Source organism: Anomaloglossus baeobatrachus, chromosome 9 (genome assembly GCF_048569485.1).
Source record: "Anomaloglossus baeobatrachus isolate aAnoBae1 chromosome 9, aAnoBae1.hap1, whole genome shotgun sequence".
NCBI lineage: Eukaryota > Metazoa > Chordata > Amphibia > Anura > Aromobatidae > Anomaloglossus > Anomaloglossus baeobatrachus.
The window spans coordinates 113,956,719-113,983,048 of record NC_134361.1 but is presented as its reverse complement, the minus strand read 5'-3'; the positions used below and the strand labels follow the sequence as shown (position 1 = coordinate 113,983,048).

The 26,330-nt window shown below is 43.4% G+C and overlaps 1 protein-coding gene across 1 annotated transcript in view; it reads left to right on the top strand.

The window, feature by feature from the left end:
• The window catches only part of DCX (doublecortin), a 231,654-nt gene that overhangs the window by 115,998 nt on the left and 89,326 nt on the right, over positions 1-26,330 (top strand). The window contains exon 4 of the mRNA XM_075323945.1: positions 23,736-23,838. Within this exon, the coding sequence (XP_075180060.1) occupies positions 23,736-23,838 (103 nt within the window). The remainder of the gene's footprint in view (positions 1-23,735; positions 23,839-26,330) is intronic.

The following is a 26,330-nucleotide window of genomic DNA, read 5'->3' as shown; positions in this document are numbered from 1 at the left end:
CCTCCACAGGTCTTCACATTTCACAGCGTCCTGTTCGGGGTCTGGTGAGTATGATTGCGGGGTCTGTCCTCTCCCTTTTGGGGGTGTCTGATTTATATAAGGAGGTGTCATACAGTATCTTTAGCTTTTTTTAGCTGCATGGACATTTCATTATTGAACCGCAAGTAGGGCTTACTTTCAGGGTAAGGCTTATATTTAAGCCATACTGCGAAAAGGCCGAAAATTCCTACTAGGGATTATTTTTTGAGTAGGTCTTATTTTTGTGAATTCACGCTAGTGGTCAAGTAAACTGCACAGCAGACTGAACAGCTAAAATAGAAGATGCAGATTTATTGATAGACGGTTGATGAGATCACGGCTCATCGCCATTCCATCTAGTATTTGCCTCACTGTAAAGCATCTTGTGCTGTAAAGAAAGTGACATGTAATAATCAGATCAACAGATGTGAAAGCAATGGACAAAGCACAACTACGAAGTGCAAATAAAAGGATTTTAAATTATTATAAGCCATTTTGCTATACCGTAAATGGCGTAAAATAAATACGGTAATTACCCACACCCACCTTTTAAAACTCCAGTGCTGCCAATTTGGTGGTCTCCCTTGGTCTTCACTTACTTCCCACAGTGATGTGAGGCTCTCTAAGTGAATGGACAAAGTGTTTAACCCCTTCATGACCGGCTGATTTTGCACTTTTCTGTTTTTTTATTCGCCTTCCTTTTTATTAATTTTTTATTTTTCAGTCAATATGGTCATGTGAGAGCTCGTTTTTTTTCAGAACAAGCTGTTTTTTTAAATGAAACCATGGAGTTTTACCATATAGAGTACTGGAAACGGCAAAAAAATTGCAAATGTGGAAAAATTGCAAAAAAAAGTGCAATTGCACTATTGTTTTTGAGATATTTTATTCCCTGTGTTCCCTATATGCTAAAACTGATGTGTCGCTGTGATGCCTCAGCTCATCAGTGCGGGCTCATAGACACCAAACATGGATAGGTTTACTTTTATCTAAAGGGTTAAAAAATCAGAAGTTTTTTTTTAAAAAAAGTGGCGTACGTTTTTCGCCATTTTCCGCGACCCGTAGCATTCTCAATTTTTGGGATCTATGGCTCAGTGACGGTTTATTTTTCGCATCTCAGGCTGATGTTTTTAAGGGTACCATTTTTGCGAAGATGCTACATTTCGATCGCCTTTTATTGCATTTTGTGCAAAATCTACGGCGACCAAAAAAATGGAATTTTGGCATTTGGAATTTTTTTGCCGATACGGTGTTTACCGATCAGATTAATTGATTTTATATTTTGATAAATCGGGCATTTCTGAATGCGGCGATATCAAATGTGTGTATATTTTTATTTTTTTAACCCTTTAATTTTCAATGGGATGAATGGGGGTGATTTGAACTTAGGTTTTTTTTATTTTTTTTTTACTTTTTCAAAACTTTTTCTTTAAACATTTTTTTAATTTTACTAGGCCCCCTAGGAAACTATAAGGATCAGCAGTCTGATCGCTCATTCATTTCTCTCGATCAGAGCAGCACTTCTCAGACGGGGAGAAATGATCATCTCTTGTAAGCTGCAGTACTCAGCTGCTTCTTACAGGACGTTAGTTATGTGAGCACAGGAGTCAACACACATGACCCTGTGCTACCATGACAACAACTGGATCCACGTTATCACATCACAGGACTTCCGGTATTGGGTGGTGAGTAAACGTCCACTGCGATTGCCATTAAAATGGCGCTGTCACATCTTGACAGCACCATTTAAGGGGTTAACAGGTACGGGTGGATAACAATTCCACTCATGCCTGCGAGGCACACATGTCAGCTGTACAAATCAGCTGATATGTGCGCAGATCGCTGCCTGCAGACCGCAGGGACGTAATATCACTGCCCGCAGTCGTTAAGGGATTAATGGGGCAAGTAAAAATTAAAAAATTAAGATTAAAGATTAAAAAAATCTTTCACCTGTTTTTTGCCACCCAATCTGAGAGAAGCATAGCATAGGGGCAGAGATCCTAGTTTCAGTGATGTGTCTCTTACTGGGCTACTTAATGTAGTTTTGATAAAAGCACTGATTATCAGCAAGGCGTAGTTGGCCTTTGGTGAGAAGCCTTTTTGATAGAATAGATCCTTCTTGTACTACATAGGCTGACAATGAAAACTGATAATGACCAATGGCAAACAGTCCTAGTATATCATAGCTTCTCAGGTTTAACCCCTTTTAATCCAGTAGTATTTTAGTTGACTATGAGCAGATTCATGGTCACAGGAATCTCGTAGCGTGCATTCCGGTATTTCCCATTTTGGATAAGGTACAGTAGACGAGATGCCTGCCTTCTGAATCCTTGGTGTTGAATTGGATGATATCCAAGAAAGATCTGCCTGCTGAATATCCAGCAGCCGACGTGAGAAAACTGACAAGCAGGTTTTTTTCTCTGCAAGAGCTTTAATTCACTGCATTCAATTATGCAGTTTTTCTGTTTTTAACATTACACATTGCGCTCGAGTACAGGCACTGCTTACTGACAGTGAATACAAATGGCATAGGCATGCCTTGGAATATACTGGAGAACTACCAAGGAATACAATTAGACAGACATATTCTACACATAGAAAAAGAGGGTATATTTTCCACTGCAGTAGTACAAATATTACAATTTATTGAGACCAAATTGTCCATATAGAGAGAAAAAAAAAAAAAAACACGGTACAAAGATATATTATACCTGTACCATATAGAGATGGAATAGAAGGTTATTTAATGAATTGTCAAGTGTATATATTATCCTGTTTTCCCAACAGGGCTTTTTGGAGTATGCTTAAGCTTTACACCCCCTGGCGATTTTCCGTTTTTCGTTTTTGTTTTTTGCTCCCTTTCCTCCGAGAACTGTATGCTTTTTAGTTTTCCATCAATCTTGCCATATGAGGACTTTTTTTTGTGGGAGAAGTTATACTTTTCAATGAAACCATAAGTTTTACCATATAGTGTACTGGAAAACGGGAAAAAAGTTCCAAGTGCGGAAAAATTGCAAAAAAGTACAATTGCACGATTGTTTTGGAGGTATTTTATTCACAGTGTTCACTATATGGTAAAACTGGTGTGTCGGTGTGATGACTCTGGTCGGTATGAGTTCGTAGATAGCAAACATGTATAGGTTTACTTTTATTTAAGGGGTTAAAAAAATTCAGAAGTTTCTCCAAAAAAAGTGCGCAGTCCGCGACCTGTACTGTTCTCATTTTTTGGTATATGGGTTTCAGTGACGACTTACTTTTTGCATCTCGAGCTGACATTCTTAAAGGTACCATTTTTGCACGGATGCTACGTTTTGATCTCCTGTTATGGCATTTTGCGCAAAATTTGTGACAACCAAAAAAACGTAATTTTTGCTGCTATGCCGACACCATGTGCTGATGAGATTGCTCATAAGACCCGTCGCTACCATGGCAATCATCAGCTCCCTATGATAGCGTCATGGGGCCGCCGATGGCGGCGGAGAATGGTGCATTACTCGCTGTGGCAATTTTAAATTTTGCTGTCACATTTTGACAGCGCGAGTTAAGGGGTTAACAAGCACGAGTGGATTGTGGATCCACCCGTGCCTGATAGCTGCACAACCACGTCTGCTGTTCAACTCAGCAGACATGTGCAGGGATTGCCACCGACTCACTGCAGCAGCCGACTGTGATCACTTCTTTGTGATTTAGGACGTACCGTTTGCTCTAGGTCGTGAAGGGTTTAATATATAAGCCCTACTCCAGAAATAAGCCCTAGTTGTGTTTCCATAAGGAAGTGTTCAAACGTCATCCATAAAAAAGCAGATATCCCAAAAGAAAGACAACTATATAAGACATCCCCCGAAAATAAGCCCTAAAGCATCTTTCAAGAGCAAAAAATAATATAAGAACCTGTCTTATTTTTGGGAAAACACTGTATGTGCCTTTCTTTATTAGACAATCCATTCTAAGGGAGCAGAGACCATACAGTATTGGTGTTATTAAAACTCACCCTCACCCAATCTACAGAAGGTGTATTATACAGGAAATTACATTAGTACAGTTTTTTATTAGCAGTTTTCTGTTGCTGTAAGACTGTTAAGATAGCACAAAAGTGTAAATGTAAAGCCAGTGGGACTCCAATTCGGTCTTTTGTCATTATAATGCTCTGTCCCAATGCCAGAACCAATACAGCCTGTAGTAAACCGGTCTACAGATGCTGCTTTGCAGTGAACCAGCAAGAATATAAATTTATATACAGATATATAAATATATATATATATTGTATATACACTGCTCAAAAAATTAAAGAGAACACTTAACCAACCGAATATAACTCCAAGTTAATCAAACTTCTGTGAAATCAAACTGTCCACTTAGGAAGCAGCACTGATTGTCAATCAATGTCACACGCTGTTGTGTAAATGAAATAGACATCATAGAGAAATTATTGGCAATTACGGTATCAAGACACACCCAATAAAGAAGTGTTTCCGCAGGTGGGGACCACAGACCACATCTCAGTACAATGCTTTCTGGGTGATGTTGGTCACTTTTGAATGTTGGTTGTGCTCTCACCCTCGTGGTAGCATGAGACGGACTCTACAACCCACACCGGGGGCACAGGTAGTGCAGCTCATTCAGCATGGCACATCAATGCGAGCTGTGGCAAGAAGGTTTGCTGTGTCTGTCAGCGTAGTGTCCAGAGGATGGAGGCACTACCAGGAGACTGGCCAGTACACCAGAAGACGTAGAGGGGGCCGTAGGAGGGCAACAACCGAGCAGCAGGACCACTACCTCCGCCTTTGTGCAAGGAGGAACAGGAGGAGCACTGCCAGAGCTCTGCAAAATGACCTCCAGCAGGCCACAAATGTGCATGTGTCTGCACAAACGGTTAGAAACCGACTCCATGAGGATGGCATGTGGGCCCGACGTCCAGAGATGGGGGTTGTGCTCACTGCTCAACACCATGCAGGGCGCTTTGCATTTGCCACAGAACACCAGGATTGGCAAATTTGCCACTGGCGCCCTGTGCTCTTCACAGATGAAAGCAAGTTCACACTGAGCACATGTGACAGACGTGGCAGAGTCTGGAGACGCCGTGGAGAGTGATCTGCTGCCTGCAACATCCTTCAGCATGACCGGTTTGGCAGTGTGGGGTGGGGTGGCATTTCTTTTGAAGGCCGAACAGCTCTCCATGTGCTCGCCAGAAGTAGCTTAACTGCCATTAGGTATCGAGATGAGATCCTCAGACCCCTTGTGAGACCATATGCTGGTGTGGTTGGCCCTGGGTTCCTCCTAATGCAGGACAATGCCAGACCTCATGTGGCTGTAGTGTATTAGAAGTTCCTGCAAGATGAAGGCATTGAAGCTATGGACTGCCCCGCCCATTCCCCAGACCTGAATCCGATTGAGCACATCCGGGACATCATGTCTTACTCCATCTATCGACGTCACGTTGCACCACAGACTGTCCAGGACTTGGCGGATGCTTTAGTCCAGGTCTGGTAGGAGATCCCTCAGGAGACCATTTGCGACCTCATCAGGAACATGCCCAGGCGTTGTAGCAGGGGCGTAGCGACCGCGGTCACAGAGGTCGCCACTGTGACTGGGCCCGCAGGGTTATAGGGGCCCGTCAGCCACTCCGCAGAGCCGGCTCCTCTCTATAAGAGAGGAGATGCGCTGTGTAGTGGCCCGACTACCAGGGGGCCAGCCTGTGAGTCAGGGGAGCCCGGTATCAGTAGAGGGGCCCCTGACCTGGAGAGGCCCACCAGACATTTCTGACCTGCAGCAGAGCAGAATTGCTCCTGGACAGAAGGCGGAAGCCATCCTGCCAGGACCTGCGATGATGTCATGCCCATGTGACTGTTTGGGAGGAGACACAGGATTGCCTGGCAGAAAACATCAGAAGATATCGATTCCTGAAGGAGATTGAGACACATGACTGGTAATGAGAAAAGAGGGGACATGAGGGGAAGGGGGGTGCAGGGTGAGTGGCATATGAGGGGTGCAGACTGTGACAAAGGATGTGAAGGGCTGCAGAGTGTTTGAGAGGGGTAAGTTGGGGTACAGGCGGGGTGAGATATGTGGGGCAGGGTTTGAGACGTATAGGGGTGTAGTGTATGTGATATGGGGGGTGCAGGTTGTATGGGGAACAGGGTGTGTGACAAATTGGGGCAGGGGCGTAACTACCAAGGTCGCAGGGGTCGGAAGGAGAAGAGAGGTACTTGTTTTTTTATTTTGCTGGCTGCTTGACACATGGAGGCCCTGGGGGTCTGGCTGCATGACACATGGAGGCCCTGGGGGTCTGGCTGCATGACACATGGAGGCCCTGGGGGGGCTGAATGCATGACACATGGAGGCCCTGGGGGGGCTGGCTGCATGACACATGGAGGCCCTAGGGGGGGCTGGCTGCATGACACATGGAGGCCCTGGGGGGGCTGGCTGCATGACACATGGAGGCCCTGGGGGGGGCTGTCTGCATGATACATGGAAGCTCTGGGGGGGCTGGCTGCATGACACCTGGAAGCCCTGGGGGGGCTGGCTGCATGACACATGGATTCCCTGGAGGGGCTGGCTGCATGATACATGGAGGCCCTGGGGGGCTGGCTGCATGATACATGGAGGCCCTGGAGGGGCTGGCTGCATGATACATGGAGGCACTGGGGGCGCTGGCTGCATGACACATGGAAGCCCTGGGGGGCTGGCTGCATGATACATGGAGGTCTATGGGACTGCATAATAAACATGAAAGACACCTTATACATTGATTATAGGGGTGTATTATACATGGGGGTCTATGGGGATGCATTATACAACATGAAGGATACCTTATGCATGGGCTAAGGGTGCATTATACATGGAGGAGTATGGGGCTGCATAATACAATATGAAGATTTATGGGGCTGCATTATAATACATATAGGACTATGGGGGCTACATTATAATATATGGAGGACTATGGAGGCTACCTTACACATGGACTATGGGGGTGCATTATAAAACATGGAGGACTATGTGGTGCAGTATAAAATATGGAGAACTATGGGGTGAATTATAATATATGAAGGACTATGGGAAATGCATTATAATACATGGAGGACTATGGGAAATGCATTATAATATATGGAGGACTATGGGGGTGCATTCTAATATATGAAGGGTTATGTGGGACCCTTTTTACTATATGGAAGGCTATGTGGGGGCCATTATTGTATTTGGAGAACTATATACGAGGGGGGGGGGGGACAAAGATACAAGCATTGGATGGAAATGTTTTGTGCTGAGGGAAAAAGGCTCTTTTCCTCAGCACCCAGCTTTCCCATGTTCTACTGTACATCTCTCAGCACCCAGCTTTCCCATGCTCTGTTATGGGAAAGCTGGGTGCTGAGGGAAAGATATATGGAAGAGCATAAGAAAGCTGGGTGCCAAAGACAAGATGGATATCAGAACATAGGAAAGCTGGGTGCTGATAGAGGAATTTCAGATCATGGGAAACCTGGGTGCTGAGGGTAAAAGCCAAGTGTCAGCGTCATTATGCTGTACCTCGAGTGTCAGTGTTATTATCCCGTACTCTAAGTGTCGGTGTACGTGGAAAGGGGGCCCTGGTCCAAATTTTGCACCAGGTCTCATCAAACTTTAGTTACGCCACTGCGTTGTAGGGAGGTCATACAGGCACGTGGAGGCCACATACAATACTGAGCCTCATTTTGACTAGTTTCCACTTTCATTTTCTGTGTCTTCAAATCCAGGCCTCCATTGGTTAAACATTTGATTTCCATTGATGATTTTTGTGTGATTTTGTTGTCAGCACATTTAACTTTGTACAGAACAAAGTATTCAATGAGAATATTTCATTCATTCAGATCTAGGATGTGTTATTTGAGTGTTCCCTTTAATTTTTTTGAGCAGTGTATATGCTGGGTAACAAGAGGCTGTTCACAAAGCACACAGTTCAGCCGATCTGGAGTTAGTAATCCAATTACATAAATTCTTTAATAGAAAACATAAAAGGATTTCTCACAAAACGTATGTAGGTCATTATGTTCATGTGGCCAATAACAAGGACTGATGCCTCTGTGTGTCTTGTAAAACAAACAATCAAAAAAGATTGCTAAGTTTTTATATATGAACAAAATAAATCATGTATTTTAAAGAATTACATTTAATGAACGTCTGGAGTGATCACAGCGGTACTGTAGATTAGAGATGAACAATATTAGTGACTGTGAACCCAGAAATTGGTAGAATGTGAAGTAAATCATATTTGCAATTAATGGGGTTGTCCGGTCTAAATCCACCAGTCTGCAGTCCTTCTATAGGCCGCTTTACACGCAACGACATCGCTAACGCGATGTCATTGGGGTCACGGAATTCGTGACGCACATCCGGCAAAAATACTCACCTTATCGTTACTCGTTGATATGCTGTCCAGTTCCCAAATATCGTTGCTGATGCAGGATGCAGGAACGAGGAACCTCACCTTACCTGTGGCCGCTGGCAATGAGGAAGGAAGGAGGTGGGCGGGATGTTACGTCCCGCTCATCTCCGCCCCTCCGCTTCTATTGGGCGGCCGCTTAGTGACGTCACTGTGACACGGAACAAACCGCCCCCTTAGAAAGAAGGCGGTTCACCGGTCACAGTGACGTCGCTAGGCAGGTAAGCAGTGTGACGGGTCTGAGCGATGTTGTGCGCCACGGGCAGCGATTTGTCCATGATGCACAACCGATGGGGGCGGGTACGCTCGCTAGCGAGAACGCAGCGTGTAAAGCGGCCTTATATGTCACTATGTGACTACAGACTTGTGTATCCTCCCATCATGCACTTTACACTGTGAGGAATCACCGGTGTCCCAGGCGGGAACGGCGGTCACATGGCCGCAAGTATACAATATGCATAGGGTGGTTACAGATTTGTGGATTTAGACAGGAGAACATCTTGAAACCAGTATCAGTGCAAACAAACATCCCACAAGAGTAAATCTAGGCTATTGCAGTAAGTGACGGTTTCACATTACTTTGAATTGGAAATTCCAAAATATTTAAGCATATCACTAGAGAAGGGAAAAATATTCAGAGTTTTTTTTTAAATCAATCATTGTTCGACTACTCATATAATGAGCCCTATTAATACTGCTAATGGGACCTCTATCCCTTCATCTATAAATGATGTCCCATGGTTTGCTGCACAGTTATTAGGCATACTAGAACGGACTATCTGACAGAGCTGAGGGCTCCACCCTACCGATAGTAGACAGAGTAAAGAAACTGCACACTGAAGGCATATGGAGATGCTTCAAATAGGATTTATTGACAGCATTTCATATCCATTGGTATGTACAGTATTACATAACGTTTCGGGTAAAAAAAAAACCTTCATCAGACGTAAAGGTTATGTTCACTGCGTATAGGTCAAGGGGAACCAGAGTGGGCTTTCCCCAAAACGGGGACAACCAGAGTCCAAGTGTATCAAGGCCCAGGGTGGCTTCATTCTCACCTAAGTAAATAGTGATATAGTCACGCCCCAGCACCAACTCAATGCTGAGGCACAATTACAGGCGCCACTCACTCTATATTGAGCAGTGGTTGATACCGCTCTGGCCACACCTCTATGACTGAAAGCCAGAAGCTGCCAGAAGGAATAAACTTCAATGCCTCCCATTAGCTGGACTTTACAACTCTATTAACTTACAGATTAACCCTATAACTGCAGGTTAATAGCATTTTATGACATGAAAGATTCCTTTTAACTCTAATAGACCGCATTTCCAGATTTGCTTATTTTCATTGATCAGTCACCAAAAAACACAAAGTATAGGAATTCTGAAGTATACATATATACTATCTTAAGAAAGAAGGTTTTAAAACAGACACTTTCCATCACCTATGCACCAAATTGTAGACCATTTCTGGGAACAATCAGCTACACCTCTTTTAAAATATTAAATTAAATGTGTTACTCACCCTCCTCAGGTCTAGAATAGTATCTTTGCACTAGTATGACTTTTGTTAACAGGCTGCAGTGATGCTGTCAATAATACAGCGCATGTGACCGCTGCAGCCATATAACTGGACTCAGTAGTGATGCAGATATAGAGCAATTGGCTGCAGCGGTTATAGTTCCTGTAGCAGTGATGTCATGAGGTGCTCTGCTGGACCTGGGTAAGGTGAGTAACACCTGATGGAGAGCGAGTTATTCCCAGAAATGCCCGTGTTGTGGGCACAGGCAGGAAAATTGTTCCTTTATACCATTTAAGGCCAAATATATATCCAGAATCAGTGATGTGGAACTATTTTAATCTCTGAAATTCATTGTGAATTTTCTAAAACATTTTCTGCGAGGGATTTATAAATCCTGCCCTGAGCCAAGTATGACATCAGTTTCTGCAGGTTTTCCTTCTGGCGGTGGGTAATTACTGACAGTAGGGCAGACAGCATTGAGTATAATTATTAATTCTGCCGCGGATAAGTATGTGTATGGTGGGTAACTCCTTCAGTAGCATGGCTGTGCTCAGGGCACTGACCTTTATGGTGAGACGTGACACCTCCTGTACTGTGATAACAGCTGTTTATTTAATCTGCCCGAATTTCTTCTTGTCTGAGCAGCCATACCATGTATATGTCTTCACATTGTATTAATCTCCTGAAATATGTGTCACTGAAGGTCAGTTCATTATAAGAGATTCTGATGATATTTAATGGGTACATATATATTGTGCTCATTTCATACATGTTTCATAGGATACAAAATAGGGCACTTCGATGTATTTGATGTGAGTCTTGTATATCATATATTGCTATACAGTATGTCCACCAAAAATCAATTGGCGTTATATTGGCAAAAGCATAACCGTGAAATAAATATTATTTTTAAAGAACCTTGGTATAGAAAAAACATATAAATCATTTTCATAAACAATAAAATATTCTATTTCACCCCCAGTTGGACATAACTTAGGAAAATGTAGAAATAGCATTCAGTCATGGCCGAAATGTTGATACTAGGGATGATCGAATACTTCGATTATTCGGCTTTGCGAATATTTTCCGAATACCTCGCCGCTATTCGACTATTCGCGAATATTCGGTGCGCAATGTAAGTCTATGGGAAACTCGAATAACAACTATTCGGTACTATTCGGACTTCCCATAGACTTACATTGCTCATCGAATAGTCGAACAGCGGTGAGGTATTCTGAAAATATTTGCGAAGCTGAGTATTTGAGGTAATCAATCATCCCTAGTTGGTACCCTTTAAAATGTTCCAGAAAATGAAGTATTTATCCCAGAAAATTATTGCATTTACACATGTTTTGTTTTATACACGTTTATTTCCTTTGTGTATAACTGGAACAACACAAAAAAAAAATGCAAATTGGACATAACTTCACACAGAAAAACAAAATATGCCAGACAAAATTGTTGGCGCCTTTCCAAAATTGTGGGTATGCAATTTTGTTTCAAGCATGTGATGCTCATTCAAACTCACCTGTGGCAAGAAACGAGTGTGTTCAATATGAAGATGACACCAGATAAAAAGGGGAGAATTTGACTCATTCTTTACATTGTGTTTGCCACACTAAAATGGAGAATAGAAAAAAGACACTGTCTGAGAACATGAGAACCAAAATTGCTAAAAAATATCAACAATCTCAAGGTTGCAAGTCCATCTCTAGGGATCTTGATGTTCCTTTGACCACAGCGCACAACATAATCAAGCATTTTACAACCCATGGCACCGTACCAAATCTCCCTGGATGTGAACAACAAAAAAAATTGATGAAAGGTTGCAACAAAGGATAAGCTGCCCCAATCAATTTCCAAAGAAATTCAAGATGCCCTGCGGGCTCAGGGTGCATCGGTGTCAGCTCACATTATCCATCCACCTTTGGATGAAATTAAATGCTATGGCAGGAGACCCAGAGGACCCCACTGCTGACAAAAAGACATAAAAAGCTAGACTGCAGTTTGCCAAAATGTACGTGAGTAAAGGGTGCTTTACACGCTGCGACATCGCTAACGATATATCGTCGGGGTCACGTCATTAGTGACGCACATCCGGCGTCATTAGCAACATCGCAGCGTGTGACATTTAGGAGCGACGATCAACGATCGCAAAAACGTCAAAAATCATTGATCGTTGACACGTCGCTCCTTTTCAAAATATGGTTGCTACTGCAGGTACGATGTTGTTCGTCGTTCCTGCGGCACCACACATCGCTATGTGTGACACCGCAGGAATGACGAACATCTCCTTACCTGCGTCCACCAGCAATTAGAAAGGAAGGAGGTGGGCGGGATCTTCCGCCCGCTCATCTCCGCCCCTCCGCTTCTATTGGACGGCTGCCGTGTGACGTCGCTGTGACGCCGCACGAATGGCCCCCTTAGAAAGGAGTAGGTTTGCCGGCAACCGTGACGTCGCAGGGAAGGTAAGTCCGTATGACAGGTGTAAGCGATGTTGTGCACTACGGGCAGCGATTTGCCCGTGTCGCACAACCGACAAGGGCGGGTACGCTCGCTAGCGATATCGATAGCGATATCACAGTGTGTAAAGTGCCCTTAAGCCAAAATCCTTCTGGAAAAGCGTCTTCTGGACAGATGAAACCAAAATAGAGCTTTTTGGCAAAGCACATCATTCTACTGTTTACTGAAAATGGAATGAGGCCTACAAAGAAAAGAACACAGTACCTAGAGTCAAATATGGTGGAGGTTCAAAGATGTTTTGGGTTGTTTTGTTGCCTCTGGCTTCATGAACTCTGAAGATTACCAAAGGATTTTGGGTGGCACTGTAGTGCTCAGTGTCAAAAATCTGGGTTTGTGTGGTAGGTCATAGGTCTTCTGGCAGGACTATGACCCCAAACATATTTCAAGGAGCCCCCAGAAATGGATGGAAACAAAGCCCTGGAGAGTTCTGAAGTAGCAGCAATGAGTTAGCATCTAAATCCCATTGAACACTTGTGGAGAGATCTTAATATTGCTGTTGAGAGAAGGCGCCTTCAAATATTAGACATGAAACAGTTTGCAAAAGACGAGTCCAAACTTCCAGTTCAGAGGTGTAAGAATCTTGTTGACGGTTATAGGAAGCAATTTAATGCAGTTATTTATTTCAAAGGATGTACAACCAAATATTCAGTTGAGTGTGTCAACAATTTTGTCTGACCCATTTTTGGGGTTTTGTGTGAGATTATGTCCAATTTGCCTATTTAGGTCTGTTTTTTTATTGTTTCAATGCACATAAAGTGAATAAACATGTATATAACAAAACGTGTAATCGCAATAATGTTCTAGAAAAAAAATCTTCATTTTATTGAACAATTTCAAAGGTGCCAACACTTTTGGCCTTGACTGTATTACAAGTCTGTTGAGAACTAATGCTAGCTGTCCTTTAATTCATGAGATGCCAATCTATCCAAGCCATTTCTAATCATGCATACTAGCAGAAAGTGTTGGTACAGTATAGAAGAGGAAAGTACCATTCATACTGTATTCTTATATGGTGTCTTTGTTGTGCTTGTTGCTTCAAATGTAATTGGGCTTTTTTTGGAACTGCAGTATACATATTTTGCATAGTAGATATATTTGTATATTTCCATGGCTCTATCACTTTTATAAAGGGGTCATTCATAATTTTTAAAGGGAATCTTTCAGTTGGTTTTTGCTACTTCATTTGAGAGCAGCCCGATTAAGGAGATCCTGAATCCAACTATGCATTATTTAGATTACTTGATGCAACAGTTCTGACACAAGAGTTTTTAAATTTAGCTATGCAGCAGAGGGCAGAAAGCTAACTCCACCCACACTAAGCTCTCTATGTAAAATGTCTACAGACAGGGAGCTGCTTATCATAAGAGTGGGTGTGTCTCACTACCAGAGGTATGAGGCAATGTAGTCCAGCTATGATAAGGTCCTGGTGCTAAAACAATCATTGCAAGTAAACTACAGCACCGAGCTTGATAAGAGACTCATCGTTGAATTCTGTGTTTTCACCACTACATTATGCTGTTCTCAGATTACATAGCTTTAACCTGCTGACAAATTCCTTTTAAAGTCAACTTTAATTTGTGTGTCCTATTCTTAGACAGTGTATTAATATTAAATTATTAGGGTTTAAAGAGGACTATCCACCAGGATTTTCATATATAAACTAAAACTAGTGTGATATTGGTGCTATCATGCTGATTCTATACACACCTTTAGTTGTGAGATTGGATGCATAGTTTCTGAAATATAGGCAAGTAAAATTTGTGAAATACAATACACTGCTATTTGATTGATAGTAGCTATAGAATTTCTAGGTGGGTTGGGTTTTGCTAGTTATTCCCGAACCTGTCTGTCTATCCGTCCTTCCTCCCCCTGTCTCTGTTATTACAGCGGGGAAGGAGGGAGGAAGGATGGTGAGGAGGAAGGACAGGCAGGCAGACAGGGGCGGGAATAACTAGCAAAACCCGACCCACCTATTAGATATTCTATAGTTGCTATCAATCAAATTAGTGTATTTCCCAAACTTTACTTACTGTATTTCAGAAACTATACATGCGATCTCACAACTAAAGGTATGTATAGAATAGAGCATGATAGTGCCAGTATAGCACCGGCTTTAGTTTATATAGGAAAATCCTGGTGGTTGGTCCTCTTTAAGGGCGGCTTTGCACACTACGACATCGCAGGTGCGATGTCGGTGGGGTCAAATTGAAAGTGACGCACATCCGGCGTCACTTGCGATGTCGTAGTGTGTAAATCCTAGATGATACGATGAACGAGCGCAAAAGCGTCGTTATCGTATCATCGGTGCAGACTCCGACATTTCCATAATGCCGGTGCAGCGACAGGTACGATGTAGTTCCTCGTTCCTGCGGCAACACACATCGCTGTGTGTGAAGCCGCAGGAGCGAGGAACATCTTCTTACCTGCCGCCAGCGGCTATACGGAAGGAAGGAGGTGGGCGGGATGTTTACATCCTGCTCATCTCCGCCCCTCCGCCGCCATTGGCCGCCTCCCGTGTGACGTCGCTGTGACGCCGCACAACCCGCCCCCTTAGGAAGGAGGCGGGTCGCCGGCCAGAGCGACGGTCGCAGGGCAGGTGAGTGCATGTGAAGCTGGAGTAGCGATAATGTTCACTACGCCAGCAATCACAAGATATCGTACCTGCGACAGGGGCGGGGACTATCGCGTGCTACATCGCAGCATCGGCTTGCGATGTCGCAACGTGCAAAGCCCGCCTAACTCTTGGACAATGAAGTACATATTATAGTTGTGCTTGGTATTGCATCCCATCCTTGTTCCAGGACATTACTAAGCACAGGCTCTACCGAACTACAGTATTGTCCATTATGGGGTATTGAAAAGAATGAAGAGGCCACTCATTCCTTCAGTCAGCTAATCAGATTGAGGTACCAAGCGTCAAACCCACTGATCTAATTTTGATGGCCCATCCTAAAGACCAGCTGTGATTTTTAAACCAAGCTTAGCTCTTTAACCCTGGAATTGACAGATTATATAGACAACCATAAGTGTATTAGAAAATAATTATAACAGAAGGGTATATCTTTTATGTACACAGTTACATCCCAGTCTACAGTGGATGAACATCTCTGATCATCCATTAATGAAAGCTGGTCACAAATGGTTATTGTCCTGCCAATTGAAAAGCTAAGGCACAAGTATAGTCACACGTGCATGATAGCGCTCAAATCTGAGTGATGGGAAAATCACCAGATTATTGCTGCAGGGGTGTAACAAGCCAGAGGGCATGGCAGACTATGTGCCCCAAGTGCTGGGTGCCTGGCAATAGGTGCCACAAACCAGGGTATTTAGTTACTCTTTCCCTAAGGGTAACAAAAACCTAGCTATGCTGCTGCACTGTCGTGCTGTGTGCTGACGTGGCAGGGGTCCAGGAGACAGACATATGTCTTGGTGATTATTCATTGTGGTGAGACATCTAACAATTTATGACCCCCTTTATAGAAGGTATCTTTACATATGGTACATGTTGGACATAGAAATTGATATAAAAATAGAGGCTATTTACATGAAACATCAAATATTAACCACAGGGGCGGCACAGTGGCTCAGTGGTTAGCACTGCAGTCTTACAACGCTGGAGTCTTGGGTTCAAATCCCAGCAAGAACAATATCTGCAAGGAATTTGTATGTTCTTGCTGGGTTTTTCCCACACTCCAAAGACATATGTACCGCCCCGCGGCCTCGGCTGCGACTGCCGAGCCGCTCGGATCCGTGTTCGCACTGCAGGCGGTGGCTCGAGACTCTCACGGACCCGGGGGTCACGGTGCTCTGCAAGGGGGTTTGGCGTTACGCGCGGGGGAATGCGGGTGTTTGGTTTTGGGATGATTGTTCGTGACGCCACCCATGGGTTGTGGTGATGGTGGACACCACCGCTGCGGTGAAGATATGGGGACTCCCGGGAGCGGTGTAGTGGCGCAGCTAGGTGTTGACCCCTCCGTGGGTAGGGGATGTTGGTCCCGGGGCCCGGTTGTGCGAGGGCTGGGGTGCGGGGTGCAGGGTTGCGGTGCGGTGCCGGATGGCATTGGTGTACTCACGATTAAACCACACAGAGTCACTGGTAAACCAAACGGAGGGATGGACGGGGCCCGCAGCCGGCTGCAGCTTCCTAGTTGGGTTGGCAATGTCCGCCTTTCTCCTGCACCTGTGTTTGTAGTGTGACCACTGTGCCTGGGCACTGGTAGTCTGCTCCCCGGCGTGTATGTGTATGTGTCGTAGGAGCCCCTTTTGCCCCCAGACGCTGGCCCTTGGATCTCTGGCCTCTGGCGGTGGCTCTTATCCGGACATGTTGGGCTGTTGCCTTCAATCGGGACTTTGGTGGGAATGAACCCCTGAGGTCATTGACCGAAATCAGTTAATTCGACTATGGTGGTGGCGTATAGCCTAGTTCGGGGTCTGAGTACCCTGCCTGGTGCTCCGGTATCCTGTTGGCTCCCCGGTTTGGTTCCGGCGGGCCACTACCCTGTCCCGGTCCCTCACGGTTCCACCGGTCATATTCCCGGTCTCCTGCAGGCGGCCACTGCCGTCTGCCTGCCTGACTGATCTGGGGTCCTAGGCTCCAGCCCAGGCCCCAAGCAGAACGTACTCCACTACTCTCCACTCCACTGTACTGAACTGGACTGTCTACTGTTTTTCCTGCCTCAGGCCAGCAGACTCCTCGGGGGAGGGTGTCTTTCCACCTGACTCCGCCCACCTGGTGTGCCTGACTGACTCTGAGGGAGGCAATCAGGTCTTTGTGGTTGACTGGTGGTACCTTTCTAGTGTGGGGGTGTATGTGGTGAGTGTAATGACCTGTGACCCCTGAGTTCCAGGGCGTCACACATACAGATATGGAATTTAGATTGTGAGCCCCAATGGGGACAGTGATGATCACATCTGTAATGCGCTGTGGAATTAATAGTACTATATCAGTGAGTAAAATAAATAAGCGCTACATCTTTGTTTAATGATTCAAAATATTTGTGCAAAAGTTTTAATTTAGGGCTCATTCAGATGAGCATATTATACATATGCTTGATTAACGTATTAAAATGACATATGGTCCCTTTGAAAAAAAGAAATCACAGGATATGCTAGTCTTTGAGTCCTGCCTATTCAATTCTATGGGTGTGTAAAAACAAAAAAAAATAAATTCAGATCCTATACAGATTGCTCATATTGCAAGTCCACAATTCTCTTCCTGAGATCTTGGCTGATTTCTTTTGACTTTCCCATGATGCTACACAAAGAATAAGTGTGTTTCAGGTGTGCATTAAAAGACATCCACAGGTGTGTCTCTATTAATTAACTCAGATGTTGCCAATAAACCTATCAGAAGCTTCCAAACACATGACATCATCATATGGGCTGTTCCATATTGTTTAAAGGCATAGTACTCTTATAGTATGTAAACTTTTGACTTTGCAGAAAGTAATAAAAATGCCTTAGAACATTCTCTCTCTCATTATATTGGCATTTGGCAAATAGAAATAATTTTGGTTCCTAATTTACATAAAACGGGAAACGTTTATTCTGATTTCATGTCAGATAGTAAGAAAAACATGCAGATGTGTCTTTTTAGATAGTGTATGTAAACTTTCTGGTTTCAACTGTACATACAGATAGCATACAGGTGACATGAAAATCATCCATTTTTTCTGGTTAAAAATTAGGTGATGTTTTTTATGCACTTGTTTGAACTTGGCCTAGTAGATGAGATACAGCATTTTAGAACCTGGGAGATAAGTTTTGGATTTTTAGCACGTGATTATTGAACATTCTTATTTATTGATAATGCTCAGATTTGGTTTCGATGTAATATACTCTACCTAGTCAATAACATGGGTCAGGGACTGGGTGTGTAATCCTCACCTGGCTGCGATTCTGTAACCATGATAATGGTGATCATTGGCATCTTTCTAACTGATGTGAAGGGCAAAGATGGGAACACTACAATGTGGGAGGCGTAGCGCCGCTATTAATGACTGAGCTGCCATTGTTTGTGACAGCCTCGCTGTGATGGGAGGTCCCTCATCCAGCCTCTCTTTGTTTTCCTAACTCAGACAAAATGTGCAATTTCAGATCTTCTTTGCCTCTAGGCTTCTGGAAAACGCGGCTATAAATACACAGTATAATGAGCCGGAGAAATTTGAATCAAATTAGTAGCTTGCCTCCACCAGCAATAATCTGTTATCAGCTCACATCCCAGTGCCATAAGACATTTTGAGCTGGCAGCTCAAGGCAGCATTTAAGATGATTAACTCCTAGATTACTAGAGGGGGGGACTTGGGGTGAATTGCAGACCTCTCTGCATGAGAACTTCATTGACATCCTATTATTGTTTTACAAGCAGTGTCTCTTTAAAAAAAAACAAAACAGAAATTCTTTAAAAAAATTAAATTAAACAAATGTAAATGCAATCAGGTCCTCCATCTGTATGTAGATTTGTTTTTCAAAAAGTTTGATTAACTATAGAGGTTGTGATTGGAAATAGTGTTGTGCAGGCACGTACATAGAAATCATGGGGCTTCATAGCAAAATGTCTAATTGGGCTCCCCCCTCAAAAAAATAATTAATATTTGTCTGGGTCACAAAAGAGTATATCTCACAATGCTGTAGAACTTACAAAGTAATGTTCCTTCTATAGAAGCCCTTAGATTCCTCTTTCATTGCACCCATAAAGTGCAGCCATAGTCCTTCATATAGAATAATGCACCCGTATAGTCCTCCATATGGTATAATGCACCCCCATAGTCCTCGATATAGTATAATGCACACCCCATTGTCCTCCATATGATATAATGCACAGCCCATAGTCCTCCATATAGTATAATGCACCCCCCATAGTCCTTCATATGGTATAATGAACCCCATAGTCTTCCATATACAGTATTATAATGCACCTCATAGACCTCCATTGATTATGATGCATTCTCCATAGTCCTCCATATATTATAATGCATTTCTCCATAGTGCTCCATAATGTATATTATAATGCATTTCTCCATAGTGCTCTATATATTATAATGCACTAAACCATAGTCCTCTGTACGTGCACTAACCCTTAGTCCTCCATATATTATAATGCACCCCATAGTCCTGCATATCATATTTTTTTTTTTATATATATATATATATATATATATATATATATATATATATATATATATATATATATATATATATATATATATATATATATATATATATATATATATATATATATATATATATATATATATATATATATATATATATATATATATATATATATATATATATATATATATATATATATATATATATATATATATATATATATATATATATATATATATATAGACGGCACAATGACTCAGTGGTTAGCACTGCAGCCTTGCAGAGCTGGGGTCCTGGGTTCAAATCCCACCAAGGACACCATCTTCAAGGAGTTTGCGTGGGTTTCCTCTGGGTTCTCCGGTTTCCTCCCACACTCCAAAGACATAGTTAGGTCCAGAAATATTTGGACAGTGATACAATTTTCGTGAGTTGGGCTCTGCATGCCACCACATTGGATTTGAAATGAAACCTCTACAACAGAATTCAAGTGCAGATTGTAACGTTTAATTTGAAGGTTTGAACAAAAATATCTGATAGAAATTGTAGGAATCGTACACATTTCTTTACAAACACTCCACATTTTAGGAGGTCAAAAGTAATTGGACAAATAAACCAAACCCAACCAAAATATTTTTATTTTCAATATTTTGTTGCGAATCCTTTGGAGGCAATCACTGCCTTAAGTCTGGAACCCATGGACATCACCAAACGCTGGGTTTCCTCCTTCTTAATGCTTTGCCAGGCTTTTACAGCCGCAGCCTTCAGGTCTTGCTTGTTTGTGGGTCTTTCCGTCTTAAGTCTGGATTTGAGCAAGTGAAATGCATGCTCAATTGGGTTAAGATCTGGTGATTGACTTGGCCATTGCAGAATGTTCCACTTTTTTGCACTCATGAACTCCTGGGTAGCTTTGGCTGTATGCTTGGGGTCATTGAACATCTGTACTATGAAGCGCCGTCCGATCAACTTTGCGGCATTTGGCTGAATCTGGGCTGAAAGTATATCCCGGTACACTTGAGAATTCATCCGGCTACTCTTGTCTGCTGTTATGTCATTAATAAACACAAGTGACCCAGTGCCATTGAAAGCCATGCATGCCCATGCCATCACGTTGCCTCCACCATGTTTTACAGAGGATGTGGTGTGCCTTGGATCATGTGCCGTTCCCTTTCTTCTCCAAACTTTTTTCTTCCCATCATTCTGGTACAGGTTGATCTTTGTCTCATCTGTCCATAGAATACTTTTCCAGAACGGAGCTGGCTTCATGAGGTGTTTTTCAGCAAATTTAACTCTGGCCTGTCTATTTTTGGAATTGATGAATGGTTTGCATCTAGATGTGAACCCTTTGTATTTACTTTCATCGAGTCTTCTCTTTACTGTTGACTTAGAGACAGATACACCTACTTCACTGAGAGTGTTCTGGACTTCAGTTGATGTTGTCAACGGGTTCTTCTTCACCAAAGTATGCGGCGATCATCCACCACTGTTGTCATCCGTGGACGCCCAGGCCTTTTTGAGTTCCCAAGCTCACCAGTCAATTCCTTTTTTCTCAGAATGTACCCGACTGTTGATTTTGCTACTCCAAGCATGTCTGCTATCTCTCTGATGGATTTTTTCTTTTTTTTTTCAGCCTCAGGATGTTCTGCTTCACCTCAATTGAGAGTTCCTTAGACCGCATGTTGTCTGGTCACAGCAACAGCTTCCAAATGCAAAACCACACACCTGTAATCAACCCCAGACCTTTTAACTACTTCATTGATTACAGGTTAACGAGGGAGACGCCTTCAGAGTTAATTGCAGCCCTTAGAGTCCCTTGTCCAATTACTTTTGGTCCCTTGAAAAAGAGGAGGCTATGCATTACAGAGCTATGATTCCTAAACCCTTTCTCCGATTTGGATGTGAAAACTCTCATATTGCAGCTGGGAGTGTGCACTTTCAGCCCATATTATATATATAATTGTATTTCTGAACATGTTTTTGTAAACAGCTAAAATAACAAAACTTGTGTCACTGTCCAAATATTTCTGGACCTAACTGTACAGATAGGGACTCTAGATTGTGAGCCCCAATGGGGACAGTGTTGCCAATGTATGTAAAGCGCTGTGGAATTAATAGCGCTATATAAATGAATAAAATTATTATTATTCTATATGCACCCCATAGTTGACGATAAATTATAATGCACCCCATAGTGCTCCATATATTATAATTCCTTCTCCATAGTCCTCCATATAATATAATGCACTAATCCCCAGTCCTCCATATATTATAATGTACCCCCCCATAGTCCTCCATATCATCTAACGTACAATGCATACCTCATAGTCTTTCGGCCACCAGTGTGCTCACGGATTTAAAAAGAAAAAAAAATATTCACCTCTCCTCGGTCTCCCACTGCTCCAGACTCCGTGTGAGCATCCTGCAGCTCTGCATGTCTTGGCACAGCAGGTGTGCAATTCTGACATCATCTCACCCACTGCGCTGAGATGTCAGAGCCCTGACACAACATAGAATGATGGAGGAGGAAGCTGACCACTCCCTCTTTCTTCTTTGCTTTCTACTGTATCAACATCTGCGATGCCGTAACGGGCAGGGGAGACCGCGGGCAGTGAGAACCAATGCAGGGGTATCAACGGGCTTCACTAACTCACGGGCCCCATAGCAGTCAGGAGGTATGCCGCCATTGGCGGTACGCCTGTTCTGTCCCCACTTAAAGGCGATTGAAGGCGCGTAGTTGTGAGATGTTGTGAGAATCTTACCTTCATTTTTCCTATATGTGAGGCAGACTTGACCAGAGCTCTCCAGAGTTAAACATGCACATGCTGAGATGAAACAATGGTGGTTTATTTTCTCCAAAGGTTAGGACATGCAGAGTACAGTAGTCCAAGTACCTGGCATTGTGGTTCTCTTGTGATGCTTGTTTCTGGAGTCACTAAGGTCAGAAGACTTTGCTTCTAGCAGCTCCAATAAGGGATGTGATTCTCACAAAAACTGTGGCTGGAACTGAATATGCCAGGAAGGGAGGTAAGAGGGTCAGCAGACACTCCCAAGGGCTGCACAAAAGAAACAGAGGAGCCGAAAGGTCTGACCAGTAGATGGCAGCAGAGACAAGCATGAAAAACATTAAATAACAGTGTTAATTAAAACAATTAGGAACAGCAAAACACCACTGGTGTTGTGTCATTCATGACAACTTGGAATTTCCCTTATTCCCTTCCCTTATTGTAGCCCACTTTTAGCTCTTATATGGACTGTACTGCTGACTCTGCAATACATTGGTAACTTTGGATACACTGCCTAATTATGAACACCATTTGTTAAAGATCCCCATCCTGTGGCTCAGCAGCCATATGTGACATGCAGACCCATTATGTGTGGCTCGCGGCTGTCTGCCAGCTTGGTGCATTAGTACCAGGTCCAGCAAACAGCTATGAAGCAGGTCTCCAGATGGTGAATTTTATGAGTAGTCCGACGCAAAAGAACAGATCTGAATGCACATAATTTAGCCATGGGGATAATAGGGTAATATTTTAAGCTGAACATAGAATGATACTGGCAGTTAGATGGATGCTTAAAGCTGGAAGTGATAATGTGGTTGGATTGCTGGATGTGAGAATAGTGAATGGGGCAAGGTGGGAACCCATAGATGAAAGTATAGGGGTCATTTATGGCTAACCAATGTGTCCGTACAAAATATTGTTTGTCCATGATTTTTTGATAAACTGTCCAAAAAACTAAAAAAAATCAAGTAGTCTACCCTGCCCCCACATCATGGTGCTCTCATAATGGGGAAGGAAAATCCTGGCGGTAGATTCCCTTTAAATGTGAATGTATGAGGAAACAAATTATATGGTGTTATTACAATGCAGCTAAAAATGTGTATAGCTGGACAGCATGGTCACCTGTACTTTTTTGTAGGATAGGAGTAATGTTTATTTTCTATTTTCTTACCTTAGCAGCTAAGACCAATTGTTGTACAGGTACTTGTCTACAGATCCTTCAAACCATCTACAACTGGACAGCAATAAATGGAAAGGAAATCACCTTTCTTGAATTTGTATTATTACAGTAGTATCTTCCAGAATTTCAAAAATTAGTATTGTCCATAATGTTCTGTTTGCTCATCGGCATTTTGTCTTTTTCTAGGTGACCTGTCTGCATGATTTCTTTGGTGAAGATGATGTATTTATTGCCTGTGGACCAGAAAAATTTAGATATGCTCAGGATGACTTCTCCCTGGATGAAAATGGTAAGTCCAAATACTATATAAAAAAACAATATGGTTAAGGAGCTAGTTAATCTAATCAATCTTAGAAAAATCCTATTATGCCATTTGAAGGTATACAGACATCATAGAGGGTAGTCCGCCACTTAGTCCCATTTGGATATAAATGGAATGGGTGACTCTCACTTTAGTGGACTCATGTATTACAATAGCTACCCATTTATTTGAATGTAAATCTACATGTGTTCTGCCCAGAAAGGGGTTGCAATGTTAGGCTATGTGCACACGGTGCGTTTTTCGCGGCGTTTTTGCGCGTTTTTCGGGTGCGTTTTTGGCCTCAAAACTGCATGACTTTGCTTCCCCAGCAAAGTCTATGAGTTTTCATTTTTGCTGTCCCCACACAGCGTTTTTTTTCAGCTGCGTTTTTGTGGTGACTACAAAAACGCAGCATGTCAATTATTCCCGCGTTTTTCACTGCGCTTTTCATCCATTGAGTTCAATGGGATGTTGAAAGACGCAATGAGAAACGCAAATAGCTGCGTTTTGGTGCGTTTTAGTGCGTTTCTAAGACCAAAAACGCAGCTATAAGCGCAGGAGGTGGGTAGTAAAGTGACGTGTACAGGAAGAGGATTCCTTCTGTCAGTATATACAGAAGCGTGAATCCTCCCGGTACCGTCACCGTCGCTTCCACCTCCCGTCCTGGGCATGTCAGCTGCCGTGCGGCGCCATGTACAGGCAGGAGATGGAAGCGGCTGCGAAAACAAAAGTTAACAGTAGAAAAAAAAAAAAAAAAAGTTATACTCACCTGTCTGCAGACTCCCGGTGCCATGCCCGCTCCCAGCTCCTCTCACGGTATCGCCACCCCCGCTCCGGCTGTGTGCAGACGGCCGGGAAACCTCCGGCTCCGATGGATGCAGGACCTGGCGATGGATCACCTGATGCAGTCACCTGACGCATCAGGTGATCGTAAGTATCGCGATGACGCGGGCGCCCGGCCGGTATCAGCGGATGCGTCAGGAGACTTCATCCCTGATAACCGGCAGCTGCTGCAGCGATCGGACAGGATCAGACTCCCGCCCCATCGCTGCAGGAGCTGCCGGTATTCAGCACATAAGTGAGTATTATTATTTTTTTTTTTTTTGGCACTGATGCATCAGCTGATTGTATAACCGGCTTTTATACAATCAGCTGATGTGTGATGGGATTCAGGCACTTGATCCTGACACATCATCTGATCGCTTTGCCTTCCAGCAAACCGATCAGATGATATTGGATCCAGATTGGACGGCGCGGGACCCTGACCCAGGATTACTGCGGAGGGGGGCTTCTTTATTTCAATAAAGATGGAGTCACTAATTGTGTTGTGTTTTATTTCTAATAAAAATATTTTTCTGTGTGTTGTGTTTTTTTTTTATCTTTACTAGAAATTCATGGTGGCCATGTCTAATATTGGCGTTACACCATGAATTTCGGGCTTAGGGCTAGCTGATAATATACAGCTAACCCTAACTCCATTATTACCCGGCTAGCCACCCGTCACCAGGGCAGCCGGAAGAGTTGGATACAGCGCCAGAAGATGGCGCTTCTATGAAAGCGCCATTTTCTGGGGTGGCTGCGGGACTGCAATTCACAGCGGGGGTGCCCAGAAAGCATGGGCACCCTGCACTGTGGATTCCAATCCCCAGCTGCCTAGTTGTACCCGGCTGGACTCAAAAATTGGGCGAAGCCCACGTCATTTTTTTTTTTTAAATTATTTCATGAAATTCATGAAATAATTTAAAAAAAAAGGGCTTCCCTATATTTTTGGTTCCCAGCTGGGTACAAATAGGCAGCTGGGGGTTGGGGGCAGCCCGTACCTGCCTGCTGTACCCGGCTAGCATACAAAAATATGGCGAAGCCCATGTCATTTTGTTTTTGGGGGGGGGGGCAAAGAAATCCTGCATACAGTCCTGGAAGGAGGATGCTGAGCCTTGTAGTTCGACAGCTGCTGTCTGCTCTCCTGCATACACTATTGGATGGAGGATGCTGAGCCTTGTAGTTCGACAGCTGCTGTCTGCTCTCCTGCATACACTATTGGATCGAGGATGCTGAGACTTGTAGTTCTGCAGCTGTCTGCTCTTCTGCATATGCTGACCCTTGTAGTTCGACAGCTGCTGTCTGCTCTCCTGCATACACTATTGGATCGAGGATGCTGAGACTTGTAGTTCTGCAGCTGTCTGCTCTTCTGCATACACTAGTGGAGAATGAAGAACACATTGAAGAAGGAAATGACATCAGACCTTTTTTTTTTGTTCACTGATAAAAAACGCATAAAGACGCAGTGAGCAAAAACGCAGCAAAAAAACGCACCAAATCGCGGCAAAACACGTGCGTTTTTTGCCGCGTTTTTTCGACGCAGGTGCGTTTTTTCGACGCAGGTGCGTTTTTGTGCATTTTTCGCGGCCAAAAACGCACAAAAACGCAGCGTCAAAAAAACGCAGCGTGTGCACATAGCCTTAGACTATGTGTGCATGCTG